The 25,959-nt window shown below is 63.6% G+C and overlaps 3 protein-coding genes across 8 annotated transcripts; 2 read left to right on the top strand and 1 right to left on the bottom strand.

Annotated features, from left to right (window-relative positions):
• Nucleotides 1–373: 373 nt before the first annotated feature.
• Nucleotides 374–4,227, bottom strand: RRP9 (ribosomal RNA processing 9, U3 small nucleolar RNA binding protein). The gene is made up of 15 exons (XM_054216352.1): nucleotides 4,127–4,227; nucleotides 3,896–3,978; nucleotides 3,698–3,816; nucleotides 3,527–3,609; nucleotides 3,378–3,419; nucleotides 3,024–3,150; nucleotides 2,686–2,810; nucleotides 2,344–2,436; nucleotides 2,109–2,209; nucleotides 1,883–2,017; nucleotides 1,641–1,703; nucleotides 1,419–1,564; nucleotides 1,233–1,312; nucleotides 1,036–1,109; nucleotides 374–942 (listed from the first exon to the last, which is right to left on the bottom strand). Exons 1-15 carry the CDS (start codon nucleotides 4,196–4,198, stop codon nucleotides 837–839), a joined length of 1,449 nt encoding a protein of 482 aa, XP_054072327.1. The 5' UTR covers nucleotides 4,199–4,227; the 3' UTR covers nucleotides 374–836.
• Nucleotides 4,228–18,620: 14,393 nt separating this feature from the next.
• On the top strand, nucleotides 18,621–20,573 carry NAA80 (N-alpha-acetyltransferase 80, NatH catalytic subunit). Its single transcript, XM_054216493.1, has 2 exons — nucleotides 18,621–18,788; nucleotides 19,846–20,573. Exons 1-2 carry the CDS (start codon nucleotides 18,716–18,718, stop codon nucleotides 20,571–20,573), a joined length of 801 nt encoding a protein of 266 aa, XP_054072468.1. The 5' UTR covers nucleotides 18,621–18,715.
• An 869-nt stretch (nucleotides 20,574–21,442) lies between these two features.
• On the top strand, nucleotides 21,443–25,839 carry LOC128915746 (hyaluronidase-3-like). Of its 6 annotated transcripts, none has more exons than XM_054216490.1 (6): nucleotides 21,443–22,627; nucleotides 22,734–22,823; nucleotides 23,786–23,900; nucleotides 25,102–25,242; nucleotides 25,326–25,535; nucleotides 25,626–25,839. In XM_054216490.1, exons 1-6 carry the CDS (start codon nucleotides 21,443–21,445, stop codon nucleotides 25,760–25,762), a joined length of 1,878 nt encoding a protein of 625 aa, XP_054072465.1. In that variant the 3' UTR covers nucleotides 25,763–25,839. The 6 variants fall into 6 exon arrangements, 5 of the variants coding, with proteins under 5 accessions (XP_054072465.1, XP_054072464.1, XP_054072463.1 ...); XM_054216489.1 differs by having other exon boundaries at nucleotides 25,099–25,242; XM_054216488.1 differs by having other exon boundaries at nucleotides 25,326–25,839.
• The last annotated feature ends 120 nt before the right edge of the window (nucleotides 25,840–25,959 follow it).

Here is a 25,959-nt window from a genome sequence, read left to right as displayed (position 1 = left end):
GCCAGCCCCTGCACCAGCCGTGGTGCAAGTCCCCCCATCCCTCGCACCAAGCCATGGTGCCCAAGCCGGCATCCTCTTGCCCAGCTGCACTGAGTCACGCTTCGCTTGCACCAAGCCACGCCGCACTTCCCTCCACGCCGAGCCTTGTGCCGGCACACGCTGCCCTTGCCCCACCGCCCACCCCCCTTTCCTGGTGCAGGGCCTTTCACGTCCCGCCCTGTGCCAAGCTGTGCCCCGTGTCCCCCCTCCCTGGGCCAGCGGAGCACCCCCCTCCAGGCCCTTTGCACCGTTTCACCTTTTCCTCCTTGTTTTCGGCCCCAGGAAAGCTGCTGAGCACTGCCACTGCTGGGCTGGGCCCAAGCCCCCTCAATCCCTCCCCTTGCTGTGCATAGTGCTTCTCACCCCCTCGTGAGACGGGGCAGCAGCGGGGGCAAATAAATACCCACTGCCCCATAGCCTCTGCAAAGCCCAGGGGGGTCTGGCGGGCGAGTAACAGGACCCAGGTATTTGAGCCCAACAAAGTTTTTAAGAGTAGATTTTTTTTTGTGAGAAACAGTGTGATTTTTTTTTTTGTAATTTATGTAAATAAAGTGGTTTTGTTTTTTGTTTTTTTTTAAATAGACTCTTCCAGAGCTCAGGTCCAGCCGAACCTGAGGGAAAGGGGGCAGACCCTCGCAGAGGGCAGAGCCATGTCATGATACAGGAGCCAGCAGGGGCTGGGGGCCATGCGACACGCCCTGCTCCCGTCCTGCCGTCCGCAGGAAGGTGGGACACGAAGGACACGGGATGCAGCTCCAGGGACAGGGTTTTACTGACCCGGCTCTGGGGCTGGGGGGCTAGGAGCCATCGGGGGCTTTGGGGCTGGGGGCTGCATCCCTCTGCCTCAGGGGGATGATGCAGACGCTGTTTTTGGCTTTTTTGATTCTCCACCACCGGCCAAGCCTGTAGATGAGAGAGATGAGGGTCACCCACCACAAGCACCGCAGGAGGGGGGTTGCTGCACCCCGGGGAAGCACTGGGGAGGGGGAACGGTACCGGTGCTCCTGCCCGACCCCAGCCACCAGGAAGTCACCAGCTGACGAGAACTTGAGGCTGTTGACAAAACCCACCTGGAAGGGAGAGGGCAGAGGTGAGGGGCTCCCGCGGCCTCCTCCCACTGCCCAGGGAGAGCCCCCAGTGAGGAATCTCCCCACCAGCCCCACTTCTGCATCCCTAGCCTCCCCCCTCCATACCAAGGGGATGTCCCAGAGGGGCTCCAGCTTCCGAAATCCCTCGCTGCACTTCCAGAGCTTCACACTGGCATTGTGGGAGCCTGGGACAGAGAGAGGAGACTGCCGTGCACCCCGACCTGGGGAAGGGAGCAGGACAACGCCCCCAACACACCCCAAAACCCCTGCTCCAAAGCCGCTGCCACCCACCTGTAGCCAGGAGGTCACTGTTGCGCAGGGGGGCCACCGCGGAGATCCAGTATGGCTCCTGCAGGCCCTGGGAATCCTGCATGCCGTGGGCCTGCCGGGCCAGTGCCAGTGGCTTCTTCTTTGTCAGCCCCCACAGGGCTACGGACCTGCCAGGAAGGGGGGTGAGGGGGCCATGTGGGCACTCCCTGCCCGCCCCACGCACCACCCCAGCCCCCTGCTCACCCATCATCAGCGCCCGACACCATGTGCTCCTCGTTGATGAGCTGGATACAGTCGATGGAGCCCCTGCGAAGGGAAAGGGCAACTCCCGTCAGTTCAGAGTGTGCTTTGGGATCCTGTTTGGGAGACAAGGGCTCACCAGGGCGTCAGCATCCTCAGGGTGCTGGCAGGTTCCTGGCGATGCCTGCACCCATACGGCGCTGCCCCAGCCATACCCACAGCCCCCTCTCCTGCCCCAGACCTACTGGTGGCCGTAAAACACGAGCTGTGACTCCTCAGGGATCTTCCAGAGCCGCACGGTGCCGTCCCGTCCCCCTGCCGTCACGCAGCACTCCCGGCTCAGGCTGTCCAGCCCCGTGATGACATCCTGGTGCCCAAACCTGGAGGGGGAGATGATAAAGAGCTGCAGTGGGCACGGCCCTCTGCCACATCGCTTCCCCCAGTGGGGTCTGTCCCCCCGACAAGTCTTACAGGGTCTCCACGTATGCATTCTCCGCCACATCCCAGACCTTGACGCTGCGGTCGTGGGAGGCACTGTACAGCTGGTGCGTGCCCTTCCGGAAGGACAAGCCCTGCGGACGGACAGACAGACGGACACAGGGGCAGGGGTGAGGGGCACCGAGGAGGACGGTGCCACCTGGCCCTGCAGGCAGGAGGATGGTGCCACGTGGCCCTGCAGGCACTGCAGCCAATGCCCCCAACTCACTGAGACGGCGTCGTGATGCCCGGTGAAGATGTGCAGGCGCTTGCATGTGGCTGTGTCCCAGATCATGATCAGCTTGTTCCGGTCTCCTGTAGCCTGGCAGAACACAGGGGGTGCCCGAGACCTGCCCCTTGGGGACCCGCGGCCTGCCCCAGCCTCCGCTCCCACCCCACATGCTCTGGGGGGTCCCAGGGACCTGTTCTTGACTCTGGTGGGGGTAGGGGCTGCTTTAACCCAGCAAGGTATATTTGAGCATGAGACACTGCTCCCCAGGACCGCAGGAGGAGACACGCCCCACCACCACCTCTCTGCCCCACGCGGCAGCGCCAGCCCCCTCTCCCGTACCAGGTACTTGCCATCCGATGAGATGGCCATGCAGAGGATGTGGGATGCATGCCCCATGTTCTGCTCCTCCGTGCCCTTCTTCCCCCCGGGTACCACACACAGCCTCTTCCCGCTCTCCACCTCCCCTGCGGAAAAGGCACCGCCATCACCCGCTGTGAGCCTCCCACTACTCTGGAAAATGCTAACAAGCCCCCCCACAGAGCCCAAAACGATGGATGTCCACATCCCTGGAGGGGCTGGGGGCCAAGCCACCTCCACAGGCACCCGCGGCCCTGCTGCTGCGGGGTCCCCGCAGGGTCTTGGCTGGGGGAACAGCCAGTCGCTGCCCCAACACTTGCATTTGATGACGGTGCCATCCTTGGAAGCAGAAAAGATGAACCTGTCATCCGGAGAGATGACCAGGCAGGTGACAGGCAGCTGGTGCCCCCGCAGCACGCGGATGCTGGCCGGATCCGGAGGCTGCACCTGCAGGGAGAGCGGGATGTGAGCTGGGCCGCCCCTTCCCCAGGCACAGCAGTACCCCAGCAACACACCCTCCCCTCTCCATGGCGCCAGCAGCTGGCACCCCAGCCAGGAGAAGGGCCCTGGTCCCGTAGCCACATGGCGACTCAGGGTGCCAGCCGTGGCTGTGCCCAAGTGACCCTCAAAGCCAGCACTTGTGGTCCAGCAGCCCCCCAGCACTGGGCACTTACGTCTTTGGCGACCAGGCGCTGGAGCTGGCCCTTCTGCTCGAGCTGGGGAAGAAGCGGGGGTTCAGCGGAGGCAGCCCCGGCCCCGCAGAGGGGGGCAGAGCCCGCCGCCGCCACCGGGATCGGGGGGAGGCGTCCGCCTGCCCGCTTACCACGTCCTCCCTCAGCCGGTCGCCGATGAGATCCGCCGGGTAGGCCGCCTCCTCCTCCGCCTCCTCCGCCGCCCGCTCCTCCTCTGCGGCAGACATAGGGTGTGAGGGCCGGCCTCAGCGCCCGGGGCCGCTCCGACGGGGCTCCGGCACCGGGGGCCGGGCGGGACTCACCGTACTGGCGGAGCTCCTCCAGGTACTGCTTGGCCAGGCGCAGCTTCTTCTCCTGCGGCGTCTCGTCTATCTCCTCCTCCGCCGCCGCCGCCTCCTGCCGCCGCCGGCCCAACGACGGGCTGCGGGGACACGCGTGAGCACCGGGACCGGGACCACCACCCCCACTGGTACCGCTACCCGCCCCGCCGCAGCCCTTACATCTCCGTTTCGGAGTCACTGGACACCTCCTCATCGACGGGCCGGCCGGCCGCCGCCCGCGGCCTCCCCTCGGCTCCCGGGACCTGGGGGACGCACCGGATAATCAACGGGACGCACGCGGTGACACCCGCCGGAGCGATCCCGCCGGAGCGATCCCGCCGGAGCAGCCCCTCCTCGCCCCCAGACCGACCCGACCCGACCCGACCCGACCCGACCCGACCCAGCCCTCACCGTCGCCCGCGGCCGCCGCCGTCCCGCCGCCACCCCCTTGGCCTTGGCCCTCCTGCCGCCCGCCGCCGCCATACTGCCACCGCACGTGGTGCCTGCCCCGCCGTCCGCGGGCGGGCAGACCACGCCCCCGACCGCGCCTATTGGCTGCGAGCAGCCAGGCGCCCCCGCCTCCCTGCGGCCACGCTCCTCCCCTTCCCCGGAAGCGCGCTCCCGCCCCGCCCTGCTGTCCCCTGGGTGACGCCAACCACATGCCCCGCCCCCTTGGCGCCAAAGCCACGCCCCCTCGGCGCGGCTCCCCCGCAGGGGTCCGTCCGTGCCCCGGTGCTGGGAGGGTGCCGGGGGTGGCGGGGCTGGGGCCCCCCGTGGGCTTTAGGGGGCAACAGGGGGTCCCAGGGACCCGTCCTTGGCCACGCCGGGGGTAGCGGGTGTCTGCTGGGAAGGGGGGATGCGGGAGGGCCTGTCCTGGTCGTGCTCAAAAGGGCTAAAATCCGCTTTTGTGCTGAAAATTCCTGTCTGCGCATTGAGTCTCTTTTCTCTCTGGCACCTGGGGAGGTGTGGAAGGACAGTGGGAACACCCTCTGGCCTGGTTGGGCTCCCTTCCCCAGGGATAAGCAGCCAGAGTGTCACCACGTGTGCCCAGAGCATCCTGGAGGGCTGTGGAGTGCCAGGGGGGTCTGGTTTGCCCCTGGGACACGGCTCAAAGGTGCCACTCCAGAGGGCTTGGTTTCACCGTGTGACCTCTTGTGAATTCTGACATCCCAGGGCAGTGGGCAGGAATGGTTGCAGGGCCGGTGGGGATGGGTGGTGCGGTGAAGGAGGTAGAGCTGTCCTTGCTGCTGGGGACATGGAGGGGTAAATGCTGCTGGAGCCAGAGCAGCAGTGGCTTTGTAGGTCCCAGACTCGACCATGTCAGCCCAGGGCAGTGCCAGCTCCTCAGATGGTGGGAGGCAGAAAAAGTGATTTACGCCAGCATGGCGCTGGAGAGGGGAGGGGCGGTGTGCTGGTTTGGGGTAAAACAAACTCATTTTCTTTTCAGTAATTTTGCTTTCCAGTTAAGCCTCTTATAACTGTCTGAAATCAACGACGTATTTTTCAGACAGTATCCGTTTCTGGCAGATAAGGCCTGATGTTTACAGTGAATACCAAGGGATGGGATGCAGAGAGGTTCCTGCTTATACTTATTGCTGTAACAGCCAATTCCAGAGGTAACTCTGCTATTTGCCCTGTTGGAGGGTCAGAGGTGGAAAAGCGTAGAGGGGTCGCTCCTGCAGGGAGGAGTGGACAGGACAGGGGACCCAAAACTGACCAACGGGGGTATTCCACCCCATCTGCCCCATGCTCGGTATAAAGCTGGGGGATCAAAGCGGTCAGCCTCTTTCTTCAATGGCCGGCATCCTCTGGAGGAGGATTCTGTCTGTTCATCCGCCTTTGCTCACGATATAAGCGTTCCTGAATCCAGGTCTGAGTTCAGCTCGCATCTGTCACTGAGTCCAGTCTGGGACTTTTCCAGTGCTGGTGATGTGATCGTCATCCTGGGAGCTTGATACAGTTTTGCGTATATTTTGTTATTTCCTTATTAATATTATTATCTTTAAATTATTTTATTATTAATATTTAATTAAAGTAATTTCTTTTCAACTCATAAGTCTCTCTCATTCTCCTCTCACTTGGGAGAGGATTTAGAGAGCATCCATTGTTTGTTTAAGTGGCGAGTTCATCCCAAAGCATGACAGGAACCTTCAGTTTCAACTTCGGCTTTTGCCTCAGCCTCTGGCTTGGGCTTCTCCTTCACCTCGCCTAGCAGAGCAGCTGTGACTTTGTGGCCCAGACGCAGCGCGTAGGCAAGGCGTTGCCCTGGACCACTGTCCTGCCACTCTCCAGAGGATGCCGGCTCCTCCAGGGCTGAGGTCTCTTTCCTGTTAGGTGTGGGGGCAAGGAGACAGCCCAGCCTGCAGAGTGTCCCAGGGCTTGGGCTGCTGCTTTGTCTGTGCCTCAGCAGAGTCCTCACTGGGGGCTGAGTGCCACCTCAGCCATGCCCTCGTCAGCTGTAAGTTCAGCCATTGAAGGCTAAACCTCGACTTCAGCCTTTCTTGTTTGAGGATGAGGACCGTCTGAGTCGCCAGGGAAGAGACCATGGGGCTGGCATCTTTCCTTGTGTCTTCAAGGACTGTGGGGACAAAGCAGCAGAGGTGAGGTGACAGCCCTGTGTCTCCTTCAGGCAGGGCATGTTGCACCCCATGATTCCCAGGGCCAACAGGGAGCTGTGGGGCAGAAGACTCATCTGGAGGCCTCCAGAAACACCCCTGTCCCCACAGGCCAGGCTGGCTGGGGAGCTCCGTGCCGGGGTCCTTCCTCCTCCCCACTGCCCTCACTCACCCTCTATGATGTTCTCCATCTCCTTGTGCTCATTCATCTGCCGTCCGATGAGCCCTGAGGGGACATAGCGTATCAGGGATCCCGCTGCCTGTCGGGGACCTCACTGCCCATCATAGAATCATAGGGTTGGAAGGGACCTCTGGAGATCATCCCGTCCAACCCCCTTCCAGAGCAGGGTCACCCAGAGCAGGTTGCACAGGAACGCGTCCAGGCAGGTTTTGAATGTCTCCAGAGTCGGAGACTCCACCACCTCTCTGGGCAGCCTGTGCCAGGGCTCTGCCACCCTCAAAGTAAAGAAATTCCTCCTCATGTTTAGGTGGAACTTCCGATGCTCAAGTTTGTGCCCTTTACCTCTTGTCCTGTCGCTGGGCACCACTGAAAAGAGCCTGGCCCCATCCTCCTGACACCCACCCTTTAAGTATTTATAAGTGTTGATAAGATCCCCCCTCAGCCGTCTTTTTTCCAGGCTGAAGAGACACAAATCCCTCAGCCTTTCTTCATAAGAGAGGTGTTCGAGTCCCCTCATCATCTTGGTAGCTCTCTGCTGCACCCTCTCCAGCAGTTCCCTGTCCTTGAGCCGGGGAGCCCAAAACTGGACACAGCGCTCCAGGTGCGGCCTCACCAGGACAGAGTAGAGGGGGAGGATGATCTCCCTCGACCTGCTGGCCACACTCTTCTTGATGCACCCCAGGATGCCATTGGCCTTCTTGGCCACAAGGCCTATTGCTGGCTCATGGGCACCCTGTTGTCCCCCAGGACTCCCAGGTCTCTTCCCACAGAGCTGCTCTCCAGTGGGTCACCCCGAAACCTGTCCTGGTGCATGGGGTTATTCCTCCCCAGGTGCCGCACCCTACACTTGCCCTTATGGAATTTCATAAGATTCCTCTCTGCCCAGATCTCCAGCCTGTCCAGGTCTCTCTGGATGGCAGCACAGCCTTCCGGTGTGTCAGCCAACCCCCCAGCTTTGTGTCATCAGCAAACTTGCTGAGGGTGCACTCTATCCCCTCATCCAGGTCATTGATGAATACATTGAAGAGGACTGGACCCAGTACTGACCCCTGGGGAACACCACTCGTCACTGACCTCCAACTAGACTCTGTGCCCCTAATCACGACTCTCTGAGCTCTGTCTTTCAAACAGTTATCTATCCACCTTACTGTCCATTCATCAAGCCCACATTTCCTAAGCTTCCCTATGAGGATGCTGTGGGAGACTGTGTTGAACGCCTTGCTTAAGACAAGGTAGACCACATCTACTGCCCTCCCCTCATCTATCCATCCAGTCATGCCATCATAGAAGGCTATCAGATTAGTCAGACATGATTTCCCCTTAGTGAATCCATGTTGAGTACTTCTGATAGCTTTCTTTTCTTCCACATGCCTTGAGATGACGCCCAGAACGAGCTGTTCCATCATCTTTCCAGGGATGGAGGTGAGGCTGACTGGCCTGTAGTTCCCTGGCTCCTCCTTCTTGCCTTTTTTGAAGACTGGAGGGACGCTGGCTTTCCTCCAGTCCTCAGGCACCTCGCCTGTTCTCCAGGCCCTTTCAAAGATGATGGAGAGCCGCCCAGCAATGACTTCCACCAGCTCCCTCAGCACTCTCGGGTGCTTCCCATCAGGGCCCATGGACTTGTGAATATCTAATTGATCTCATTGATCCCTCACTTGATCCTCCTCAACCCAAGGGAAGTCTTCGTCTTTCTCCATTACTTCCCCCAATGCCTGGGACTCCTGAGGGCTGGGCCGAGCAGTAAAGACCGAAGCAAAGAAGGCATTCAGTAACTCCGCCTTCTCCGCATCCTCCATCACCATGGCTCCTGTTTCATTCAAAAGTGGGCCCACAACTTCTCTGGTCTTCCTTTTGCTTCCAATATACTTGTAGAAGCCCTTCCTGTTGAGCTTGACATCCCTAACCAGGTTTAATTCCAAGGCGGCCTTGGCTTTCCTCGTTTCATCCCTGCCACCCAGCCCGCCCGGCCGCACAGACACCAGGGAGGGCTAAGCCCGGGGTGCAGCATGGAGGAAGGGATGGATGAGCCTCCTGCCAGCCCCACCTGTGCAGGCAGGGGTGGGAGGGGGTGAAGGGGTGTCCCACAGGACACCCTGTGCGCCAGGACACAGGGACCCTGGGAGAGGGAGGGACCCCGGGGCTCGTGGCTCACCGATGAACCTAACAGCCTCCCGCCGCAGGGACTCCTGCAGGCTCTTTAGGTAGGGCTGGCTCTGATGCAGGTAGTCCTTGGCCTTGCTCCTGTTCCTGGCCAGCTGGAGAGAGGAGAAGGGCACAGGGCTGGCACAGAGCTGCCCCCCGGTCGGGCCGCCCCCTGCCCAGGACCCCCCTTTTTCCCTCCAGTGGGACGTTCCCAGCTCCTCGCCGTGTGGCATCGGGGTTCGGAGGGAGCAGAGGGCTCCCTGGGGACGCTGGGGTGCCATCCTGGTGGCAGGGTCCCCTTTGGGACCCTGAGGGTGAGGACAGCCTGGAGCAGAGGGTGCAGCGGGAGGGTGCATGCAGCCATGGGGGCACAGCCCTCCGTCCCCCGCACTGGGCATGGGGCAGGGCTCGCCCGGGGCAGATGCCGCGGAGGCTGGGGCTGGGCTTACCAGGCACTCGCAGATCCTCCATACCTGCGCCGTCTCATCCAGCTGCGCCAGCTGCCTCCACTTCAGGAAACGGCTGGCGCTGCAGAGGGCTTTCTGGGAGGCCTGGTGAGAAGCAGAAATGCCACAACCCTCACCACCACCAGGACCCCATGTCCCCTCTCTCAGCAGATCCCAGAGCCTGTCCCGACCTGTGCAGGGAAGGCGCACCAGCTGGGGACTGATACTGCCATGAGGTGCAGCACCCCAGGGGAAGATAAAGGCAGCCATCCTCTATGGCTGGAAGCCCGTCGGGGCTTCAGTGTTTTGGCCTTGGTGGCCCCAGGCTGCTGTGGAGCTGTAGCTCAGTCTCTGGGGCTGCATGGACTCGTGCCATGGGCTGTGCAGAGGGAACTGGGTGGGAAAAGGATCCACCTCCCCATCCATCCAGGCAGCAGGAGGAGAAAGGCAGCTGTGGGCAGGGAGGGGCGTTCTGCCTGGTCCTAGGAACCCAGCAAGCTAGACCTCATGGTGACACACATTTGAAGGGTCCAGTGTCAGCATTGCCCTGCCCACAGGACCGGTCGGGTTGGGAATCCTACCATAGCCACGCTCTTGTCCTGGTCATGCAGGTGAAGGAGCAGTGGCAGCAGGCTGTCCCACACCTTCTTCTTCATTTGCTTCTTTTCAGCGCCCACCACGAGCCCCATCGTGTCTTGGAACAGACGGATGGAGAGCTCTCGCACGGTGTCCGACTCCTGGGGGAGGAGGGGAGGAGGACCTCAGCACCAAGCCCATGGCAAGCAAGCAAGGGGCTGACATAGAGACGAACATCCCCAAAGTGGATGCAGGCAGCCCTGCTCCAAAAGGGAGTGAGCTGTGGCATGCAGAAGGTCTGCCCAGGGGGGCTGGTGTCCCCAGGGCTGCGGGCTGGAGAGGGAGACCCTGCAGAGGGATGGGGGATGCTGCCAGGGCCAGGGTGTGCATCGGTGGGGCTCAGCACACCCACCACAGTCCTGCCACCATCATCCCCCCATGGCAGGAGGGGTGAGTCCATGCGGAGGGTTTGGCATGCAGCACAAAGCTGCCAAGGGCAGCGATGGGGTCTGGGGGCGGTGGGGCAGAGCATCCCTCTTGCAGAGCATGGGGGCTGCAGTGGGAGGCACGAATAGAGGTGCCCGGTGCAGGGGGCACGGGGCTCTCCCCCACCCTTACATCTTCAAAGAGCGGACGGAGCTTGTCAGCCAGCGCCAGGGCAGTGAGGCTGGACGCCTTCCTCTCCAGCAGACAGAGCATGTTGCCGAGCACGGGCAGGGCCACAGCGCTGGCATCACTGTCAGCATCCTGCAGCAGCTCCATGATGTGTGGCAGCAGGACCAGGGTTCTCCTTGCCTGTGGGAAACACGCCACCTCCTTTTTTGTAAAGCAGCGACCAATCGCAGAGGGGAGAACGCTCTCCAGGACCACTGGCCTCCCCGCTGGCTTCTCGGCAGGCAGCGTCGATTACAAACAGGGCTCACCGGCATAGCCATGAGAAGAGCAGGGCACAGAGTGGGAGGACAGAGCTCTTTTCCAGCCCCTCGTCTGTCCTCTTCTCCACCAACCCCCCTGGGCAGGCTGGTGGGCAACTAGCACTGCCTGGAAAGCTGCCTGAGCTGTCAGCAGACCCCACCATGTCTGCTGTGTTTCACCCTGGGGCTCAGCACCCCACGGCCAGTCTCTGGAGACCCTGAGATGCGCAGGCTGGTGGCTCTGCTGCTGGCATTCCTGCTGGGACATTCTGACAGTGGGAGCCTGTTCCCATTGGCACTGCTGCCTCTCTCCTTGCATGGGGCAGAGGGCTGGGGAGGTGTGAGAGCTGCCAGCAGCCAGCTCAGCTCCTGATGCCCAGAAAAGACCAAGCCACTGCTGGGCTGCTGTCCCGGCTGTCCCAGCTGTCCCCTACTCACCGTGCTGGGCCTCTTGGTGAGCTTGAGGATGGCCCTGAGCACCAGGCTGGGCATCCCCAGGCACTGGCTCTGCAGATACATGGGGAAGATTTCCAGGGCACGGTCCACATCTTCACTGAGGTTGGTGCAGCCCAGCATCTGAAAAACATGCAGCGGGAGCTGGCGAGGTGCAGTGATGGCTCTGACCATCAGCTCTGGGCAAGGATGCCGGGACAAGACTAAGTCCAGACGGAGGTGGCAGGGATTGCAGAGTGGCCTCGTGCCCCACACCACACCACACTGGTTGCTCGCCTGCTCCTCCATGGTACCAGCTGGAGCCCACCCACCGCCCCAGCTCCTCCCGCAGCGGTGGGCATGGGAGAACTGAGCTTCAGAGGGAGCTTGGAGAGGTACCATCAGGCTCACCTCAGTGAGGAAGACCATGGCGACCATCTCCCAGGTATGGCCCTCCACACTGAGGAGCTCTGCCAGATGGCAGAAGATGGTGTAGCACAGGGGTCTTGGGGTCTCCATCATCTCCCTGCAGGGGGAAGGAGGCACTGTCAGGCCCAAGCCAGGTGGGCACATCTCCCTGGGGTTTGCACCTGCCTGGACGTCACCAGTGTGGCCTGGGGTGCCTGGTCCCCAAGGTGGGGGGAGAAAAGGCTCTCACCTGGCCAAAATGCTCACTCCCATGAGGTGGGTGTGGGCTCTGAGCAGGGCATCCCAGCCACCCTGCGCCTCGATGGCCAGCACCTGCCTCTCAAAACCCATGACGCAGAGCAGCACTCTGATAGAATTCACTGCAGACCTGCACAAGGAGAAATGGCCAGCTCCCACCGGGATCCTCGTCTTGGCTCCAGGTGGCTGGTAGGGATGAGAGGCCAGGGATGGAACACCTGATAGGAGTGAGCTGATACTGTTGATGCTCCTTCCAGAAGATCTGCACCTCCTGCAGTGCCAGCTCCGTGGTGAATGACACTTGAAAAAGCAGTGCCAGGAAAAGCTGGGGGAAAATCGCATCCACCTCCCGCAAGCAAGTGGGCTGCAGAAGGATCTCGTTTATCGTCCTGGTTGCCTGCAGAAGACACCCAGACACTGAGATGTCCATGCGCCCCTGGGGAGGTCAAGGTTTGTGTTGGCCAGGGAAGGGGGGTGGGGGCTCCGGACAGCTGAGAGCAGCTCCAGAGGTCAGCAAGGCCTCATTCAGCAACTCACGGCCAGGGAGAGGATGCGTGGGTTGTCCTTGGAGGAGGTGGAGGTCTTGCGCAGCGGCTGGTTCATCAGCATGCTGACCAGCTCCTGCAGCACCTTCTTCGCAGCCTGGGGCTTGGAGAACATTATCTTCCACATGGCCATGGCGACACTGTGGAGACCCGGGGCTCTGTCAGCGGGGACACCCTGGAGGATGACCGGGCTGACATCCCTCAGGAGGGTGTTAGGGCCCCTCTCCCACTGTGAGAGGAGCCTCAAAGGCTGGTGGGTTCTGTACTGTGTGCACGTTGGGGAGCACTGCAGCAGGCTGGCCACCACCTCAGCGGGGTGTTTGTTCGTCAGCACCAGCAGGGCCCTGTTCAGGCTGTTGTGGGCTACCGCCGCCGTGATGGAGGGCAAGTTTCCATAGATGGTCCACACAATGGTCAGCACCTGGAGGGAAGACAGTGGGGATGTCAGCAGCGTGAGTGCGGCCATTTCCCCAGCTCCCACTGGGAGCTGCTTCTGTTCCTGTTGTGGTATGCCGGCTTGAGATTGCACCAGTGCTGGCCAGTGACCAGGGAGGAACGGTCCCCTGGTGGGCTGGAGCATCAGCTGTGCCACCCACGGGCTACTCACCTGCCCCGGCTGGAAGGCAGGGTCCTCCACAAGGATGTCCACCATGTAGGCGGCTGCGCTGACGCTGTAGATACTTGGGGATCTGAAGCTCTTGATGGCTATGAGGATGATGTCTACCTGGTCTGTGGGCCGGAGGTATTTCGTGAACATCTGCAGGATGAAAGAAAAGAGGGGAGATTTGTCACCTAGAGCGTCACCCAGAGAATCTTGGCTGTGCAGTGAGAGCAGGATGCAGAGTCAGGCTGCGCCGGGGAGGAGACCGAAGGTGGGGGTCAGGGTCCCGCGGGGAACCGAAGCTCACTGGGGTTTGCCTAACCCCTGCTCAGGAACAGTGTGAGCCCCTGCCATCCCCATGCGTCAGATGTCCCTTCACTCATGCTGCCCCCCTGACCAGGAGCCGAAGACCCTTCTTACCAAGAAGATTTTGATGGCACGGCCACTTCGCGAATGGTGCCAGGACTGCTTCCTTGGCCAGTCCTCCTGGAGCTTCAGCTGCCCTTTGTTGTGCAGCCTGGGACACCTGCCTGGGGAGGAACAAAACCGGGGTGCTCAGAGAGAGGGTGCAGAGCTGGAGATGCAGTCTGAGAGCACTGGGCAGAAAAGGCGCTGGCAAAGAAAGAGGGCACCAGGACAGGTCCAGGGAGCAGATACCCCAGGATGGCCCAGGGCTATTGTGAGCAGGAGTGATGGGAAATGGCTTTTCAGACTGCAGGAAGGTTGGTTCAGGCTTTCTCTTGTTAAGGAGAGTGGCCGCTGGCTGCCCATGCCTGAGGGGACCCCGCCTGACGCGGCTTCTCTTACTTAGCTGCTGCACGATGAAGGTGTGCAGGTGATGGAGAGCTTCTGCAGCCTCGTGGCGGGTCCCCCTGTCCTTGCAGGTGCAGCAGAGGGTGAGGTGCCCCACCAGCTTCCCCAGCATCACAAACTGATGTGTCTCGGAGCACTGATGTCCGGGGTCAGTGGCTTGTACAAAGCAGGGGCAGATCTGGGGGAAGAGAGGGAGCCCAGGCACAAGCTGAGCCCCAGCTGCTCCCAGGGCAGCCAGGCAGCAGCCCGGAGCAGGGCAGGACTGCTGGACCCGGGTTCCTAGGAGACAGCACGGACAGGACAGGGGCAGGACAAAGACCCCAGCTCCCAACCTCCTGCTGACTGGGTGCCCAGCTCCCCCAGGAGGTGCTGGGGCTCAGCGACACAGGGCTGGGGGGACTGGGGCTGCCCAGAGTGGGAGCTTGGTACCTGTGGCAGGGAATAGGTGGTGATGAAGTTGGCCAGCCTGGCAATCCGTGCCATGGCCCTCTCCTCTACCACTTCTGGCTGGGAACTGGTGAAGGGCAGCAGGAGCTGGGAGGAGAAAAGCTGCTGGTGTGCCAGGGAGGTGGCATGGCACAGCACAGCCGGGCTTGCTCCGGGGCCATGCCTGGGATGGGGCATGCGTGCTTCTTGCCCCTTGGCAGCAACCTGATGAAGCCAGGCAGGTCGCCGCATCCCTCTGCTGCTGCCTCTGCTGCGTTCTACTCACTCCCCCCCTAAAAACGTCCCTCCGCCCCCCATCCAAGGCTTTGACCACCTCTCTGGGCACCTGTGGTGGGGCCTGTGGTGGGGCCTGTGGTGAAGCCGGAGGGGGAAAGCCCCAGGGCTGGGCTCCCCTTGCCAGACAGGCAGGTCCACCCGGGAGGGAGTGTGGGGCAGAAGGGGCAGTGGGGAAGGCTGCATGGTGGGCTGGGGTGGGAGGAGAAGGGGCTCTGGCAGCAGCCAGGAGGAAGGGGGCTGGTGGGGGGGTCATGGCAGGGAAGGAGGGACGTTCCCTGGCTCCCTCCTTGCACCAGGTGCTGGGGGGGGACACACCGCTCAAGCTGGGGGGGGTTGCTGCCCATGGGCACCCTGTACCAAGGCCAGACCTGGAAGATGTTCTGCAGCTCCATGGTGCTGAGGGTGCCGGCGCTGCACACCAGTGACTGCAGCATGCTGTCCAACGCGGCCAGGGTCTGTGGGGGGCACACAGTGTTGTGGGCAGCCCTGGAAGCCTGGGCGGGGCAGGGGCAGCTGTGGCCCTTCGGTGCCCAGGAAAGGATCTCAGGGTGGGGGAGCGGCATACCTTGGAGTAGAGGTAAGCATTGGGGCCCTGGGTGTCCTGCGGGGGCAGGTGGAAGATGCTGCAGAAGCAGGTGTGGAGGATGCTGTTCTTCTTCTCCTGCAGAAGAAGCTTCACTCTACTGCAGGGACAGAGAGGTGCTCTTCAGACCCGGCAAGGAGGAGGCAGACCCCAGTGCTGGAAACCTGGGCTGATCCCCGTGCCGTCGGGGACACTTCAACCCCCCTGATGACACTGAGACTCGACTTTGCAGGGAAAATCCCAGGGCACCCCCTGCCCTGCTCCCTGCCTCCCTCTCAGACCCGGGACTGGGATGCCCCACCTGGACCGGTACTGTCGGGGCCACCCAGCAACAGGGCAGCCAAGCTGGGGGCTGAGGCAGGTACCTCATGGAGATGATGGCCAGCATGGCTTGCTGCCGCACTGTGGTGCTCAGCTCGTCAGGGGGCTCCTCTTGCAGCAGTGCCTGGGGAGCACAGGGTGGGGCAGGTCAGGACGGGGCAGTCTCCTTTGCCCAGCAAGAGCCTGCGGGGCTGTCAGAGCCCAGGTGCCCCAATCCTGGCACCCCCTTCCCACCCAGCACCCAGTGGTCCCAAGCCCGGTGGTGGGAAGGGCTGTGCCCATCACAGGGCCACAGGCTGGCTGAGGGACCTGCAAACCTCATTGGGTCCATGCCCCGGCTCCATCTGGGCCACCCAGGTGGCTTTGGAGCATCTCCAAGGATGGAGTCCCAGAGCAGCACTCATCCCGGCCGAGCCTTCTCCTGCCGCTGCCCCCTGCCCCTGCCTCGGCCTGGCTGGCCGTCCACCCACCTCGATGACCTCCACCACCTCCTGCTGGCAGAAGTAAAGCATGCTCCACTCGGTGGAGTCCATGCTGCTGGTGCTGCAGATGGTGCAGACGGAGGCCAGGAACTCCAGCTTCTGTGCCTCTTCCTGCCAGCCAGGAAGGGGACAGATGGGAAGACAAGCATCAGGGGGGACAGCACAGCCCCCGGCACCTTCTGAGCATGGGATGGGGGCAGGAAGACTGGCCAAGGGACATGGGTGCAGCCTTGTAGAAGTGGCCATGGGTACCTTTGGTCTGCTGCTGAGGGAGGCTTGGATGATGTCCAGGCTTTTCTTTTCCTCCCTGTACGCAGCCAAGGTGGAAGGGCACGGATCTGGGCAGGAGAGAGCAGGCAGGGCTGGGAGGGGCGGCAAGGGGCGGGGAACATCTGACTCCTCTGCCCAGCTCCTGGGGATGTCACCAGCCCTGGGCTCAAGGCTGGGACTCTTGTGTCCCCTTTGCACCTCAGGGGCAAGGGCAAGATGCTGGAGGGCAGCACGGGGAGGAGATCCTGGTGTGCCCGGGTGAGGGACACGCTGGCACTGGGGATGCCATGTTGGGAGCCCTGATGGCAGCCTGGCTGGAGATGTGGGGCAGGGCAGGGTGGGCAGCCCCCTGCCCCCAGTGCCCACACACTCACCCACAAGCAGCAGCTGGACCTCACACGTCTCATTGGGCTTCGCCCAGGAGCTGGGAGCTGGGGGGGCTCCTTCCTTCTCCTCCCAGGCCCGCCTGGGGCAGCTGGGGGGTCTCCTCTCCATCCTGCAGGAGGGAGGGAGGGATGGAAGGGGTGAGGGGAACAGGGACCACCCGGGGCTGATCTGTCAGGGCAGTGGAACAGCGGTGGCAACACTTGGGGAGCTCCTTGTTTCCACGCTGTCCCAACGCTGTCCTCCCAGACACTGTGGGGCCAGGGCTGGGTGACAATGATGTCACAAAGCACCCCAAAGTCACACCCCCAGCCCCCTTCTTCCCCAAGACCCCTCTTCTCACTGGGGGACAGGACTGATTCCCTCTTCCTCCTCTCCCATGATGGGGCTGGGGCTCATCTGTACTGGGGTTGTTCCTCTTGTTGCAGGGACCCCTCTGTCCCCCATCCCCTCTGTCCTGGAGCCTGATGCCACCCCTACAAGTGGCCGTGTTGAGCTGGGGAGCCGCCCCCAGCCCCACCAAGGCTCTTCCCTCTCCCACATGAGGCCGTGGGGCTCCCCTCGCTCGAATGCTGGTGGCCACAGTGGGATGCTAGCAGCCCGCCCCTGCGCTCAGCCGCAGGGACCCACCACTGCCGGAGTTGGCCAGGTCCCCCGCTGTCCGGGCTTGAGCCACACAGGATTAATTTCTCTTTCAGTAACTTTACTTTTGAGTAATGCTAGGGGAAAACTGCATTTTTAGACTAGTGTCTGAATTTGTGAAAGTATTTACTTTATAGCCAGCTTTGGTGTGTGGCTGTCAAGGTCTTGGTGTTTTTGAGCTACCCAGGTGTGAGGAGGAGGAGGAGGACCCGAGCTGGGTCAGGTTTTGAAGGTTTCCTGAAGGGTTTTCTCTCTCTCCCTTGATGCTGCCATCCCCAGAACCCCTTGCCCTGCTGCTGGACCCCTGAGCCCGTCCCTTCCTCCCGAAGCTGCAGTGTCCCACATTTACTGTCACTGCTGGGTGCGCACAGCTTTCTGCTGGTGGGATGGGCTGGGTGTCCTCGTATATTTCATGCAGGTTTCGGGACCAATATTGGCTCTTTATGTCGATTATTTAGCCTTGTTCTATTAAACCCGTTTATACTTCAGCCCTCGGGTTTCCTTCTTTTTCCCCTTACAGGGCAGGGAGGGCTCACCAGGCGACAGAACAGTGTCTAAACGACATTAAGTCGCCGCGGCTCCTTCAAACCCCAACCCCTGGTTGCCGTTGCCGGGGCGGCAGGGCCGGGTTCCACCCGCCCTCGGCTGGTACCAGGGAGGGGGGACGCCCCCGCTCCCCCGCCCGTGCTGCCGCGGGTCGGCGGCGCCCCGGGGGCGGTGCGGCCGGGGACGGGGTGCGTGTGGCCGGGCGGGAGCGGGGCGAGAGGCCGGCTGGCGGCCGGGGACGGCGGGGCCCGCCATGACGGCGCTACCAGCCATCGCACCCCGCGCCGCACTGCGCATGCGCACAGGCGGTGGGCGGGCCTCCGCCCGCCAGGGGGCGCGCTTCCTGCGGCCGGGGCGGAAGTGAGCCCTGGAGGGCGGAAGTGGCGCAGGCGGCGGGGCCGGCAGAGCGGTACGGGCGAGCCGGGCCGGGGAGCGGGGAGGGGAAAAGGGGAGGAAGAGAGGGGTCATGGTGGGTCAGTGGTGTGTGGGCGATGGGGTCAATGATGGGGTCCGGTGATGGGTCTTGGTGGGTCACTGCTGGGGTCAATGATGATGTCAATGGTGGGTCAATGATGGAGTCAGTGATGGAGTCAATGATGGGTCATGATGGGTCAGTGGTGGATCTTCCTGGGTCAGTGCTGGGGTCAATAGGTCGTTCAATGATGGGTCAGTGCTGGGGTCAGTGATGAGTTTTGATGGGTTAGTGCTGGGTCAGTGCTGGGGTCAATGATGGGTCATGATGGATCGATGATGGGGTCAATGGTGGGTCAATGATGGGGTCAGTGATGGGACCAATGATGTGTCATGATGGGTCAGCGGTGGGGTCAATGATGGGTAGGTGATAGGTCAATGATGGGGTCAGTGATGGATCAGTGATGGACTGGGGTCCACGTGTTCAGGAGGTGCAGCCATGCAGTGGTGACAATGATCAGCTGGGTCGTGCTGTTCAGGTTTGTGCACCACGTGTGGGTGCAGTGTTGTTTAGAGTGATGGAGGGGGTGCAGGCAGGGTGGGCACCCTGTGTGGGGGAGCAGTCTGGTTTGTGTGCTGGCGGGGGTGGGCCCTGGACAAACGTGTCATTCACACCGGGGAAGCAGAACCAGGCACTGCGGTTGGCCATGAGCCTGGGTTGCTTCCTGCCGCGCTACCGCGCAGACACTGAGAGCGCAGGAGCCGGCAGCAGCAGGCAGGGTGAGTGTGAGCATGGTGTGTATGAGCAGGGTGCGTGTGAGCAGGGTGTGTGGCAGGTACGGTGTGCAGCAGCGAGGGTGGGCAGCCCTGTACTCCTGGAGAGGGGCTGGAGAGGGGCAGGCATGGTGGGCAAACTGGGTACTGGGGTGGGGGAAGCTTGGCAGGGAGCTGCAGGCAGAAGCAGGCAGGAAGGCAGGTGTTGGGGGGCTTCTCCCTCCACTCAGGGCCCCCCCCGAGTGCAGAGGGGTGCTGGCAGGGTCCCAGCATGGGTTTGCTGGAGAGACAGAAGGAAAAGCTTCACCAGCCTGGGGGTGTCAGTGGGGCCTTGGGGTGCTGCCTGGCCTCTGAAGTGGGGGAGTGCAGGCTGTGCTGGGAGTCAGGGGTCTTGGAGCTGGGGGAGTGACTCTGGGTGGCACCCCAAGGGTGTGGGGGGCAGGGCTGGGCCCTCCACCCCCAGAGGGGGAAGCAGAGCAGTTTGCTCAACCCCAGCTTGTAAGCCAGCACGGCAGTTCCTCCTGCCTGCTGCCTGCGGCTTCTCCTTCTCAAGGGGAACAGCCACCAGGCCGGGAGAGGGATCCCCACCACTCACTGGTTGTGGCAGGGGCTCCTGGTCCCTTGGGGGCTGGCATGGCCCCCTGAGCCCCTGCACTGGTGCGGCATGACTGGGATCTGCTCAGCTCCATGGTGCTGCAGCCCTCTCTCGCAGGTTGGGGACACATGCGTGACAAGCTGGCTGGTCTCAGGCAGGTGTTCAGGTGGCAGGAGCTGGTGGCAGGTCTGGGGAGGGGGCAAGGCCAGCCTTGTGCCTCCTGCCCCTGCCCCTCCACTGGCTCAGCGATGCCAGACCTGCCCGTGGGTCTCATGGCATGTGTGTCTGGAGCCGGCACCGTGTGCTGCTTTTCTGCCATGGTGCCATCATTCAACCTCGGACCTGCTGCTGACCCCCGTGATCCAATCCAGCTGTGCCACCAGGGAGTCACGCCCGTGCCGGGACTGAGGGAACACATGGTCTGTCCCCTGCCGCCTCTAAGCTGTCGCCTGCTTGGTCTCCCATCAGTGAGAAGAATGGGCTCTGTGTCGGAGGAGCTCAGCCTGGTCCCCCTGCACCAGAGGCCGGAGCTGCTGGAGGCCTGCGCCAAGCTGCTGGGCGAGGAGTGGGGGAAGAGCCGGGCGTCGCGGCTCCACACGCTCCAGCGCTCCTCAGATGCCTTCCCTGCCTGCCTGCTGCTGCTGCGGAGCCAGGGCCGCGCCGAGGGTCCTGCTGCCAGGGAGGGTCCCTGCCAGCTCGTGGGCCATGTCCGGCTCTCCCGTGTAGCTGGCCGTCCCCGCGACCTCTTCGTGGAGAGCGTGGTGGTGGCCCGGGCACTGCGGGGCCAGGGCTACGGGCGGCGGCTGATGGAGGCCACCGAGCGGTGGGCCCGGGCCCGGGGCTTCCGCTGCCTGCACCTCACCACCCATGATAAGCAGCATTTCTACGCCCACCTGGGCTACGCCCTGGGCGAGCCGGTGCAGAGCGTGGCCTTCCTTAGCCCTGCCATACCTGCTGAGGTGCTGCGGCTCTTCTCCACCATTCCTGGCACTGCCACCGCCACCATCACCAGGCCAAGGGTGCCCTCCATCCCCCCGCCTCCCCTCCCGCCTCCTGCTGCCCCCCCGCCACCCCCACCGCCCACTGTAGTCTGGGCAAGGGGGGTGCTGGCTGAGAGCAGTGCAGAGAGCCTCCTGGAGACCCCCCACCGCGATGCCAAAGGGCTGCCCATCTTCTGGATGAAGAAGGACATATGAGGGGCTGGGACCCTGAGCCGGTGATTAAAAGTGTCACGGACGGGGGCTGCCTGCCCTGGCGCTGCCTGACTGCCTGCCGTTCTTTGGGACTGGCACCAGCTCCCCACTTTCCCCTGGCCCCGCTGCCGGCGTGAGGTGGTTCCCACACCCTGCCCTGTTCGGGCACGCTGGCTCCGCTCCCACCTGGCCCCCGGGTCACCTGGCCGGAGCCCTGGGACCACCAATGTGGCAGGGAGCCAGGCCCACCCCAGGCTGTGGGCTTGGGACTGGTCCCAGGAGCGCCACCCAGTCCCACCAGTGCGACTCGCTAGGGGGCAGCTGGGGTTGACGGCATGCCGCGTCTGCCATTGCGGCTGAGCAGCCTGGGGAAATCGGGGCACACAATGGCTGGAGGGGCACTGTGGGGAGCAGGGCAGAACAGTGTGGGCTGCAAGGTCCCCTGCCTTGCACCATGACGGGGCCAGGTGGCCCGGCCCCCCCAGGCAGCTGGTGGCAGCAAGGGCTGGAGGCACCGTAGCGGGAAGGTCATGGAGAGCAGCCGGGCCCTGCGCCGGGGGGGATTAGCGCTGTCCTTGCTGTGTCACGCAGCCCTCGCGCCCATCCCCTTACTAATCCCCTTGCCCCAGGCGGCTGGCTGGCACCAGGCAGGGGCACCCGGCCCCCTCCGGCTCTTGCCTGAGCTGGGAGACACAGAGCTGCCCCTCTGGCTCCACCATGCATCTCGGGGGGCTCAGCCCTTTGTCAGGGTGCCTGGCATGGCTCGGCCCTGATACAAAATGGGGAAGAAGGGGTCACAGTGCCGGTCACCATGAGCTGGCGGGGAAACTGAGGCACAGGAGGTCAGCAGTTTGCAGTGCCACAGCAGAGTCATGCCATGGCTGGGGCCCTGGGCAGTGGGGCACAGCAGGCACAGGTGCCCGCTGGCAGCGGTGAGGCAGGAGGTGTCTGAAACACCCAAGTTTGCTGAATTCCGTGGGATTTTGGGGTGGGCAGCATGTGCCTGTGGGCAGCCCACCCCCATGGCTGATCCCAGGGCACCACAGGCTGGGGCGGCAGCACTGGCATGGCTGGGGTGCCTGCTGCACCCCACCACCTCATGTCCCACCGCTCTCCTTTCCCCACAGGGTGCCAGCCCCACGGGCAGCCGGCAACACAGGATGGTGCTGGCGCTGGTGCTGTGGGCCTGCCTGGTGTTGGCCACGGCCGGCGGGGAGAGCCCAGCACCGGAGCCCCTGGCAGGTGGCCAGCCCTTTGCCGTGGTGTGGAACATCCCCACCGGCCGCTGCCAGCGCGGTTTTGGTGTGGGGCTGCCCCTCGGTGACTATGGCATCATGGAGAACCAGGACAGCCACTTCGCCGGCCAGAACATCACCATCTTCTACAAGAACAAGTTCGGGCTGTACCCCTACCTGTCACGGCAGGGCGTCCCCCGCAATGGGGGCATCCCCCAGCGCATCCCCCTTGATGCCCACCTTGCCAGGGTGGCCAGGGACATTGACCACCTCCTGCGCCCCACTTTCCATGGCCTGGCCGTGGTGGACTGGGAGGAGTGGAGGCCCCTCTGGGCCCAAAACTGGGGGGCCAAGAGGATTTACCGGGTGGCCTCGGAGCAGTGGGTGCGGGACCGGCACGGCCTCCTGCCGGTGCAGCGGCGGCTAAAGCTGGCCCGGCAGGAGTTTGAGCAGGCGGCGCAGGCTCTGATGGAGGAGACGCTTCTGCTGGGCCGGACCCTGCGCCCGGGGGGACTTTGGGGTTTCTACCGCTTCCCTGACTGCTTCAACACCAACTGGGCCAAGGAGGCCAACTACACCGGGCAGTGCCGGCTGGTGGAGGTGCGGCGGAACAACCAGCTGGGCTGGCTCTGGGCTGCCTCCTCCGCCCTCTACCCCAGCATCTACCTGCCGCCGGCGCTGCCACCTGCCCTGCGCCGCCGCTACGTGCACCACCGCCTGCGCGAGGCCCTGCGGGTGGCCAACTTTGGGGCCAACGGCCTCCTGCCTGTGGTTGCCTACTCCCGCCTCTCCTTCCGCCGCTCACCCCAATTTCTGGAGCTGGTAAGTGCCACAGGCCTGGGGTGGTGGGCATGCCGGGGGTCCTGCTGGGTGCTGGGACATGTCTTGTGCCCCCCAGCTCGGTAATGTCTCTCTCTGTCCCCGGCAGGCTGACCTGGTGCACACCATCGGGGAGAGCGCAGCGCTGGGTGCAGCTGGACTTGTGCTCTGGGGAGACATGTCATACTCCCGCTCGGCTGTGAGTACGGCCCCTCGTTGCACCAGCACCAGAGCCGGCACGTGGTGGGCAGCAGGAGGTGGCACAGGCATGGGACATACGGGATGGCCACATCCCCTGTGCTCACCAGGGAAGGGTGGCCGGAGGGACCCCAGTGCCAGGGCGGGTTCTGACTGGTGCTTCCCCCCCCAGGAGAGCTGTGCCAGCCTGCGCCACTACCTCGTGTCCACCCTGGGTCCCTACGTGGCCAACGTGACGGCAGCAGCCTGGGAGTGCAGCTACGGGCAGTGCCATGGGCACGGGCGCTGCGTGCGCCGGCAGCCCCACGACCTGGGCAGCCTCCTGCACCTTGGCCCTGGCACCAGCCCGACGGCTGCTTTCCGCTGCCACTGCTACCGCGGCTGGGCCGGCGAGGGCTGTGCCCAGCGAGTCAAGCCCGGCCCTGCCACCTCCTGCCTATCGCCCACCCATGATCACAGCTTCTACGGGCACAACAACCTCCCGCCCGCTGACACCTGCCTACCACGGGGCACGTGGGGCTGGTGACCAGGGTCGGGGACCGCAATGGTCCCCAACCCCAGCAGCGCTGCTGCCTGGGGCTGCCTATGGTCTCGCTAACTTAAATAAATCCTTCTGGGACAGCTGTCCTTGCAGGTAAATCTGGGGGGGCTCCATGGTACCCGCAGGCTGGGCACAATTGCCATTGCTGCCAGGAGGCAGCAGAGACCCCAGTTTGGCTTCAGCTGGGCCCACCTGTGCCTCAGTTTCCCCATGCAGGCTCTGCCCTGCGGTCACCCCTATCCCATGGTGACCTGGCAGCCCCTTTACGCTGGGAAGGGGACACGGGGCACTGCCATAGGCTGCTCTCCCTTCGCCACACTGGCACCGTGCTGCCGGCAGCCCTGACCACGCCGCTGGTCCCCCTCCTCCCCACGGCTATTTTTACTCCCCCTCAACCGTGTTTCTCACTGTCCTATTTTAAGCGGCGCAGTTGGCACACTAGGATCCCAGTGCCCAGCTCCCGGGGGCCCCACACCGCTTTGCTGCCCACTCACGCCGCCCAGGCACAGGGAGCCATGCCCAGGGAGGCTGGAGAAGGTAGGCTGGGGAGTGGGCTGGGGGCTGGCGGGGGCCCTGGCACCCCGGGGGGGACCGGGTGGCACGGGGCGGCACAGGGCCGTGGGGTTGGGATGGAAACAGCGGCCAAACCCTGCCCTCCACTGCAGGGGCTGTGGGCAGAGATGCCTGCCCCAGGGAAGAAGGGGGTCTTGGAGGGCTGCGGGCGCAGGCAGCAGGGTTTGGGGAGGGGGCAGACAGGTGGCTGGCAGAGACCCCTGCACCAAACCTACATGGCCAGCAGTGCCCCCAACTGTGGGGAGCAGATGCAGGGGTGATGGGGGTACCCGTGGGTCAGCCCCCAGCCAAGGGCAGGGCCCTGGGGAGGCTCTGGGGGTACCCTGGGCACCAGCTGAGGACCCCCAGCCCTGATGCCTGCCAGCCCTGTTGGCGGCACGCACCACCCTGACGGCAGCGGTGCGGCGCCACACTGCCCTGCAACATGCTGCTGACCCCGGGAGGGATTGGGAGCGGGCACGGTGCCACTCTGCCCTGCTCCGCTGCTGGCACAGCACCCGGGCCCTGCCCACTACTGAAAAACATGCAAACACCCAGAAAAAAATCCTTTCCCTCTGCCCCAGCGTAGGCATGGTCACTTCCCGGGAGGGTGACAGAGCCATGCCTGCTCCCCAAAAGCCCTCTTGCTCCCATGGGGAACATGCCCACATGGATGGTGGACAGCAGGACCCCCTGGTACAGCATGTGCCCCACATCTCCATCCCTGCATCCCTAAGCAGCGCGTGAGCACGGTGCCCATGGGGCAAGCCAAGCCATGCCGCAGACCAGAGCCGGCACTGCCCTGGCCCTGCCCGACGGCTCCCAGCTGGCCCGGGGAGCCCCAGCCAGTCCCGCGCTACCTGAGCTACCCAGTCCGGGGGGATGGCACATTCCTGCCCCCAAGCCAGGGCCAGATTCCAGCCCCACTAATGAGGTTCTGGGATCGTGGCCACCAGGTGCCCGCTAACTGCTCTGATGACAGCATTGGGACTGGGGGGTTGCAGCCAGTGCTTGCCCGCCAGCAGCCGCAGGGCTGTGCCAAGGGAACACCGGCGTTGGCTGCCCACCCCAGCACAGCACAGGGCTGGAGTCAAAGCCAGGGTCAGCTCCAGGAGGGGTCTGGTCACCACAGGGGTGCCCAGGGCAGGCAGGGCCCACGCTCACGCTCTGCCTCTGCTCCCAGCAGACAGCATGGGAAAGGCCGAGGGCGCAGCGCCCGCAGAACCTGGGGACCCTGACAGCAGCGAGCCTGGAACCATCAGCCTGCGCCCCGTGGAATCCATCAGCGACCTGCACTGGGCCTCAGGCGGGCACAAGGGTGTAGAGGGTGAGAGCAGGGTCAGAGGGGCCCATGCCAGACCCGGCCATGCCTGGGGCTGGGCTCTGACTCCTTCTCTTCCTTGCCCACAGGCAACGGCCCAGCTCCCTCCCGCAGCCTGCACCGGCTCCCACCTCGCCCCACGTCCCCCAGACCCCTGCCACTCCTGCCCACCCTGCGCCCCATGCCCGCTGCTGGCCCCTGCCCCTGCCTTGGCCCCGGCCACCCCCTGCTCCTGGCCCTGCTGGGGCTCCTGGCACTGGCGAGCCTGGTCCTGGCCACGCTGGCCGTCTACTTGAGTGGTAGGTGGCACTGGGGGGGTGCGTGCGCCAGGGGGACTGTGGGAGCGCCAGGCCACCCCTCCCCAGCGTGTCCCCATCCTCTCCCTGCAGTCCTGCAGAGCCAGTCGGTGCGGGCGCTGGCCCAGTGGCTAGAGAGCCAGGAGGACGCCGTGCGCCAGCTGCGGGTAGCCAGCAGGCAGCTCTGGGCTCGCCTCAACGCCAGCGCTGAGCCCGGTGGGCACCGCTGACCTGCTCCCGGCCCTGCCACGGGCACCAGGCCACCACAGCAAGGGGCACCGAAGGGCGGGAGGGGGGAGTGGGCACCTCTACCCACGCCTCCATCCTGCTCAGACCTGGCAGCATTGCCGCACGGGGCGCAGGGGGTGGGGGGGACAATGCTGGCCCCCACCTGAAGCTGTGAGAGAAAGAATCAGGGCTGCAAGGA

This window comes from Rissa tridactyla, chromosome 10, assembly GCF_028500815.1.
Source record: "Rissa tridactyla isolate bRisTri1 chromosome 10, bRisTri1.patW.cur.20221130, whole genome shotgun sequence".
Taxonomy (NCBI): domain Eukaryota; kingdom Metazoa; phylum Chordata; class Aves; order Charadriiformes; family Laridae; genus Rissa; species Rissa tridactyla.
Note: the sequence above shows the minus strand (reverse complement) of the source record. Positions and strands in the feature narration are given on the sequence as shown.

Excerpts from the sequence above, each read along its gene's own strand:
- NAA80 (XM_054216493.1), top strand. The coding sequence starts at position 18,716 with ATGAGCCTGGGTTGCTTCCTGCCGCGCTACCGCGCAGACACTGAGAGC. Across the intron at positions 18,789-19,845 it reads AGCCGGCAGCAGCAGGCAGG|TGAGAAGAATGGGCTCTGTG; the intron begins GTGAGTGTGAGC and ends GTCTCCCATCAG.
- RRP9 (XM_054216352.1), bottom strand. The coding sequence starts at position 4,198 with ATGGCGGCGGCGGGCGGCAGGAGGGCCAAGGCCAAGGGGGTGGCGGCG. Across the intron at positions 3,151-3,377 it reads AGCGCCTGGTCGCCAAAGAC|GTGCAGCCTCCGGATCCGGC; the intron begins GTAAGTGCCCAG and ends CTCTCCCTGCAG. Across the intron at positions 943-1,035 it reads GGGGTCGGGCAGGAGCACCG|GCTTGGCCGGTGGTGGAGAA; the intron begins GTACCGTTCCCC and ends TCTCATCTACAG.
- LOC128915746 (XM_054216487.1), top strand. The coding sequence starts at position 21,443 with ATGCCATGGCTGGGGCCCTGGGCAGTGGGGCACAGCAGGCACAGGTGC. Across the intron at positions 22,628-22,733 it reads CACCCCAATTTCTGGAGCTG|GCTGACCTGGTGCACACCAT; the intron begins GTAAGTGCCACA and ends TGTCCCCGGCAG. Across the intron at positions 23,901-25,098 it reads GCCCAGGGAGGCTGGAGAAG|CAGACAGCATGGGAAAGGCC; the intron begins GTAGGCTGGGGA and ends CTCTGCTCCCAG.